Source organism: Camelina sativa, chromosome 5, assembly GCF_000633955.1.
Source record: "Camelina sativa cultivar DH55 chromosome 5, Cs, whole genome shotgun sequence".
Lineage (NCBI taxonomy): Eukaryota > Viridiplantae > Streptophyta > Magnoliopsida > Brassicales > Brassicaceae > Camelina > Camelina sativa.
Genome location: NC_025689.1, coordinates 10,398,830 through 10,404,829, shown reverse-complemented (window position 1 = coordinate 10,404,829; position 6,000 = coordinate 10,398,830). Strand labels below are relative to the sequence as shown.

Sequence of the window (6,000 nt, the reverse complement as noted above, 5' to 3'; positions counted from 1 at the left end):
TAAAGCTAAAATCTTGAAGCTGTCGATTGTATCTGACTTCTCACGAATAAAACGAACCCAAGTGTATCTGGAGTAATCATCAACTAAAACAAACACATATTTCTTTCCTGCTAGGCTTTCCACTTGCATTGGTCCCATTAAATCCATGTGAACCAGTTCCAGAGCTGATTTTGACTGAACATCTGGAACCTTTTTGTGCTGAATTTTGACTTGCTTTCCCTGATTACAAGGTCCACACACCATATTATCTTCTCCTTTAAGCTTAGGTACTCCTCGAATTATCTCTTTATTCACAAGAGTAGCAAGGTTTCTTGTATTCATGTGTCCAAGTCGTTGATGCCATAGATCTATACTTCCTCGAGCACTGTAGCATTTGATTGAATGTTTTTCCCACATGTAACAATTATTCCCAGATCTTACACCGTATAACTTGACATTACCCGACTCATCCAGTGCTTTGCAATCAATTTTTGTGAATAAAACTGACAATCCTTCATCACAGAGTTGACTAATGCTTATTAAATTTGCACGCAATCCTTGAACTAGATAGACATTCACCAATTGTGGAAGCTCTGTATCACGTGTTGTACCTTTGCCTTATATGAAACCATGACTTCCATCTCCAAATGTTACTGTACCTCCTTTCAATTTCTTAATATTCTGTAGATTACTCTTGGTTCCAGTCATATGTCTTGAGCAGCCGCTGTCAAAGAACCAAGGCTCCGTGTCTTCTTGTTCTTCAGTGATCATAGCCATATCGCACATTGGTTCCGTTTCTTCTTGTTCTTCAGTAATCATGGCCATATTGCATCTAAACCCAGATCCAGAAGCTACCATTGATCCCGATTGATATAGGTCAGCTTTCTTCATCCAAACTTGTCTTCTAATTCCATTCCAGAAGAATCTTCCTTGTTGCTTTAAGGTACAGACCTTCTGCCAATATTTGTAACAAAAACGTTTGTAGTGACCGATTTTCCCACAAAAATAACACCTCAAAGATCCATTAGAAACACCATAAGATGTCTCCTTCTCAGACTGATAGGCTCCAGCAGATACGAACTTGGTTGTCTGTGATTTAGCTCCCTTGTTCTCAGTAAATCCCAATCCTCTATGAGTTTTCTCAGTTCTCCCATAGCTCAAAATTTTGTCAAGCTGCTTTGTTCCTGCGAACATATGAATCTTCCTATGTTGTTGATCTAATTCAGATTGTAGTTTTGTAGATTTTTTTCTTTCTTTAAGTAGCTCTTCTTCAAGCTTGTCTGCTTTTGCAGATAAGAACAACTTCTCTTTCATCAGATCTAGCGAATCTTTAGCCAGCTTTTTCTCATCCACCAATTCATTCTGTAATGACATAACAAGTGCTTCTAAACGAAGTTTTTCAGTAATCAAACCTTGATTTTCTTTTCCTAGCGAAATAAGTGTATTTCGCACTTCTTTGTAACTCTGAACAATGTCAAGAACTTCTTCTCCTTCTGATTCTGAGTCAGTTACTTCTTCCCCATTCTCAAATTCAGTGATTCCCACCATAGCTACTAAATTAATGAGTTCTTCTTCGCTGCTGCTATCACTATCTGACTCATTCTCAATGCTAATCATAGATTTTTCTTTCTTGAATTTAGAGTTACTCACACATTCCTCATGTGTGTGTCCAGTCCCTTTACAGATTGTGCACTTGGCATCTCGTAACTTGATTGTTGGACACTCTCGAATAAAATGACCATATCCCTTACATTCATGACACTGCATATCAGCCTTTTTGTCTTCACTTGTCTTCTTGAATGAATTGTTCTTCTTTTGACCTTGACCTTGTTCTATCCTTCTCAGAGCTCGATCAAATCTTCTTACCAACAGACTCACAGCATCTTCTTCTCCTTGATCAGTTAGGTCTTTGCTTACTGCTAGAGCTATTCCTTTTGGTTTCTTAATCCCATTAAGTTCCATCTCGTGTGCCTGTAGCATTCCTACTACTTCACCATAACTGAGATTATCTAAATCTTGTGAGACCGTTAAAGCTGTTTTGTATCCCATGAACCTAGATGGAAGACACCTTAGAAACTTTTTGATTAACTTTTGATCCTTATACGTCTTCCTAAGAGTTAAGGCTTCTTGTGCTAGAGCACTCAACTTTGAACTAAAATCTGAGATCGATTCATGTTCTTCCATCTTTAGATTCTCAAATCTAGAAGCCAACATATCCTTTCTTGAACTCTGCACTTTAGTTGTACCTTCATAATGAATTTGAAGGATATCCCATGCTTCTTTAGCAGTTTCACACCCTTGAATCAACTCAAACTATTTTCTCCCAATACTGCAATGAATTGCACTTAAAGCCCTTGAGTTGTATTTTGATCTCTTTTGTTCGTTATCAGTCCAGTCTGCCTCAGGTTTTGGAATTCGCTCGCCTGATTCATCTTTGATCGTTGGTTCCTCCCACTTTTCTAGAACAGCCTTCCAAGCAAGACGATCAATACCTCCTATGATGGATTTGATCCTTGACTTCCAAAACCCATAGTTTCCATCATCCAAGATGACTTTATTGTTGTTGAACAGATCTCCGTAGCTCTCCATCTTGTCCGCAGAATCTCACCCGTAATATTCTGAACAAGTGCTGCTCTGATACCAATTGAAAGTGTGAGAATTTATGATCTGAACAATGAAATAAAGATTTATTTAAACTCTCTTTTGATTAATAGAAAATCTGTTTACAAGTTTGTTCTAAACAATTTTCTAATCTCTCAAAACTCTCTTTAAAGAAACCTCACGCTCTCTCTAAGTTCTTAGCTCTTTTCTTTTCTTAAAGACTAAAACTTAATAGCTAGGTTAACTTTCTCTTGTTTGTGCTAAAGCTTACAATCAGCCTTAGCACCCTATTTATAAAACTAGACCTTTGCCACACAAGAGGCAAACTGCCTATTCTAATCCTAATAGGAATTGGACAATTTCCTTTTTCTTTATGCTTTAGGAAATTTCCCTCTTTCTTCATGTTTACATTCCTATTGTAAACATGAAGCTCTTTAATCTTCCAGAAGCTTCTTGGGCCTTCTAATCCTGTGTAAATCTTCCAGCTTGACAAATGCCGACATAAATATCCTGACACTCTATTTTTGTACTAATGCTGAGTTCTTCTGAAGTAGTTCATCCTCTTGTTCAAATGTCGCATCTTCATCTCTACCAATCAACTATTTGTTATTCGTTCTTGTAGAGAAAGCCTTGCAAATTTCGTTGAGTGTCCGCAAAGATGGATGCAGAGAGTGATCAGAGGATATTTGTTGACACCCCAAGAAGAAGGAGAAGCAGGAGGGATTACCCAATTCTCTTCATTCCTGGATACCTTGCTCCACCTCCGTCTCCTGTTTATGCTCTAGCTACAGCTCCAGCTCTATATCCAGATTTGTATTTGATTGTTATCATCTTTGTGTTCTAAGTGTTATGTTATTTTATCCGGATCTTTTTTCAATAAAGTTTGTTACTTCTCTAATGTAATTGGATTAACAATGGAACTATTTCATTTTTCTGTTTGTACTAGATAATATTTTCTCACTGCTTTTTTATTTTATTTAAACTTCACTCCAAAATACAAAAGATATAATCTCTATCTCAAAGTGAAATCACAATTAGATGTGTTGCGTTATTAAGAAGATTTGATCGAAATAAGCCAATCAAACAAACCAAGTTTAGGTTCTCTTCTTTTCTTGTTTTTCAACCTCTGGTTCGAATACTTGACCAGATTCTTCCATAGGTATCCCACTGTCCATCCTTTAGATACAACCAATTCCGTTACCTGTAGCAAAGCACCATATTGATCAGCACAGAAAATTGTTCTATCTTGTAATTTGATATCGTGAGAGAGACTAAACCTGATTAAGATTATGTAGTGCTTCAAATCCAAAAGTGTAGTAAGACATGAAAGATCTTCTTGCCTGAGCTGAGTGAAAATTTTTGTGAGCAAAAGAAAAGCCATTGGTTGGTAATTAATCAAGCAAATGTTGGAGATAAGAGTGTAAGATTTGACCTGTGATACAGCAAGCCATTGAAGAAGAGACTTGAGCTCAGGATCTCCACCATAAGCACCACATCCCCAATTCCCTGTAGCAACACCAACTCCATCTTCATGATCCATGCACAGCGCGTTACTCTGATTCTTGCAGACGTGGAGGAAACCACAAAGAGCCTTATTGGTCTCCCTGACAAAGAAAGAGTTCAACAGGAAAATAAAGGAAAAAAAAAAACAATTTGATATTAGACTTGACAATGTAAGAATCTATGATTCAACACTACCTGAGGAGGGATTCAGGTTTGTATTGGGAGACTCCTGGGTGACGCAGAGCATCTATAGCTACGATTCTCGTTGTTCGCCTTCCGAATACATCTGTTTCCTTTGTATCAATGTAGTCACCAAAAAACCGAAACGAAGATGCATATCTGCAGAAAGCAGACAGCCATTTTAATAACATAAAGTGTCACACAATTAATGTCGTGACAGATTCACTCATGTTGTACCCTGTGTAATGAGAGAATCTTTCTGCACCAACAACTTCAATGGCTTCATTGACTTCCATGGTTGGTAAGAAGAGCATCCCAGCGATCAATTCTGGGTTGATCATGAATCTAATCTCTTCCTGTATGTTTTGAAGAAATTATTCACATCACGAAAGTTCACAAGATCAAAAGAAAATTAGGTTTAGGGTTTAAAATACCTGGACACATCCCTTGCGAAGAGCGCCACCTCCTAAGTTCTTGTTGGCGAAGTCAACTTCAAGAGTTTCAACGCTTTGATCCTCGATCAAACCAGAAGTATGAACCTACACCATTAAATTAATCAGAAATCATATACAGATCATACTGAATACCAAACATTAAATCTCATCTGGTTGGTTAATTACCACAACAGGGCAGAGTTTGACAGTAGAGTTTCTCCAAAAGCCTTCATCAGGAAAAGCTTCGAGACCAGAAGAATCTTTCTCTAAAGTGAGAATCTTTCTTTCGAATGAGACGAATCCAGGAGGGATACATGAAGATAGCCTCTGGAAGTAATGAGTTATGCACTTTATCTTGTTCTCTTGATGCTCATTTCTCCCTGTGTTGATTAGGCTTCTGCAATAGGTCAACACAAGATCTTAGATCTTGAATTTGTACATGAAATTTGTTTGAGAATGTGTACTCACCCGAATAGTTTGTCGAAATTGATGATTGGTAGATGATTCAAGCCTCTACTATCGACAGGGAACAAACAGAAGAAAGAACATGAAAGCAATGCTCCTATGAGTTCCTGCCATGGACAAAACATAAATCAAAACTCCAGATTTCAAAACTCTGTTTATGTATTGAAGTGTTTGGATTTGGAAGATATACCTGGCTGAGGAACACAATGCCAGCTTTCTTGGGGACTAAGACACGAAGACCGGTTTTGGTTCCATTGATGAGGTTGTCTGAATTTAGATAGTGTAATTCCAAGAGAGATGGGAATCTCAAAAGAAGACAAGCCATTGCAGGTATGACCTCGTTAAACCATCTGCTTGATTCTTCTTTCGACAATCTCTGCACCAAGCCAAAACATTGTCCATATAGTCAAATCCAAATGATTCGGAATTACAAAAAGAGAAAAAAAAAAAAAAAAAAAAAAAAAANAAACATCTGAGTTTTTGTTACCTCGTCAAAGTAGAGAGCGTAGCCTTGAAGTGCTGAAGAAGAAAGATAAGAACTCAAAGAGAGAGTTTGTCTCATGTCAGAGATAGAATCAGAAAGAGTTTGTCCCGAATCCATTCGGCTGTGACTCGGTCCTTTGGTCATAGCTTCTAAAACCTCCACCAAGTGCGGTGATGGCCAAGACAGAGACGAATCTTGAATCTTTAACGGCAAGTAGGCTAAGATCGTCTCAAGATCTTCTCTTTTCTCCATTGCTCTGTATTTATTTTTCTTATGTCTTTCAACTTCTCTTGCTTTTCAATGTGAGGTTGCAGGTTTCTTTCTAAAGAACGAAGCCACAACATAAAACATATA

At 37.7% G+C, this 6,000-nt stretch overlaps 2 protein-coding genes across 2 annotated transcripts; both read right to left on the bottom strand.

The window, feature by feature from the left end:
- On the bottom strand, window positions 598–2,568 carry LOC104789097. Its single transcript, XM_010514843.1, has 2 exons — window positions 2,310–2,568; window positions 598–2,225 (listed from the first exon to the last, which is right to left on the bottom strand). The coding sequence occupies exons 1-2, from the start codon at window positions 2,566–2,568 to the stop codon at window positions 598–600; spliced, it is 1,887 nt and encodes a 628-aa protein (XP_010513145.1).
- On the bottom strand, window positions 3,034–5,987 carry LOC104786426 (poly(ADP-ribose) glycohydrolase 1-like). Its single transcript, XM_019245838.1, has 10 exons — window positions 5,650–5,987; window positions 5,353–5,538; window positions 5,166–5,269; window positions 4,884–5,094; window positions 4,698–4,802; window positions 4,501–4,619; window positions 4,279–4,422; window positions 4,013–4,184; window positions 3,858–3,920; window positions 3,034–3,781 (listed from the first exon to the last, which is right to left on the bottom strand). The coding sequence occupies exons 1-10, from the start codon at window positions 5,896–5,898 to the stop codon at window positions 3,632–3,634; spliced, it is 1,503 nt and encodes a 500-aa protein (XP_019101383.1). The 5' UTR covers window positions 5,899–5,987; the 3' UTR covers window positions 3,034–3,631.

What these genes read in the sequence shown, in the direction of transcription:
- LOC104789097 (XM_010514843.1), bottom strand. Translation starts at nt 2,568, where the DNA reads ATGGAGAGCTACGGAGATCTGTTCAACAACAATAAAGTCATCTTGGAT. An exon ending in TTTAAGTGCAATTCATTGCA is followed by an intron (nt 2,226 to 2,309) that starts GTATTGGGAGAA and finishes TTCATTATGAAG; the next exon opens with GTACAACTAAAGTGCAGAGT.
- LOC104786426 (XM_019245838.1), bottom strand. Translation starts at nt 5,898, where the DNA reads ATGGAGAAAAGAGAAGATCTTGAGACGATCTTAGCCTACTTGCCGTTA. An exon ending in ACGCTCTCTACTTTGACGAG is followed by an intron (nt 5,539 to 5,649) that starts GTAACAAAAACT and finishes GGCTTGGTGCAG; the next exon opens with AGATTGTCGAAAGAAGAATC. An exon ending in AAACCTGAATCCCTCCTCAG is followed by an intron (nt 4,185 to 4,278) that starts GTAGTGTTGAAT and finishes TTTCTTTGTCAG; the next exon opens with GGAGACCAATAAGGCTCTTT.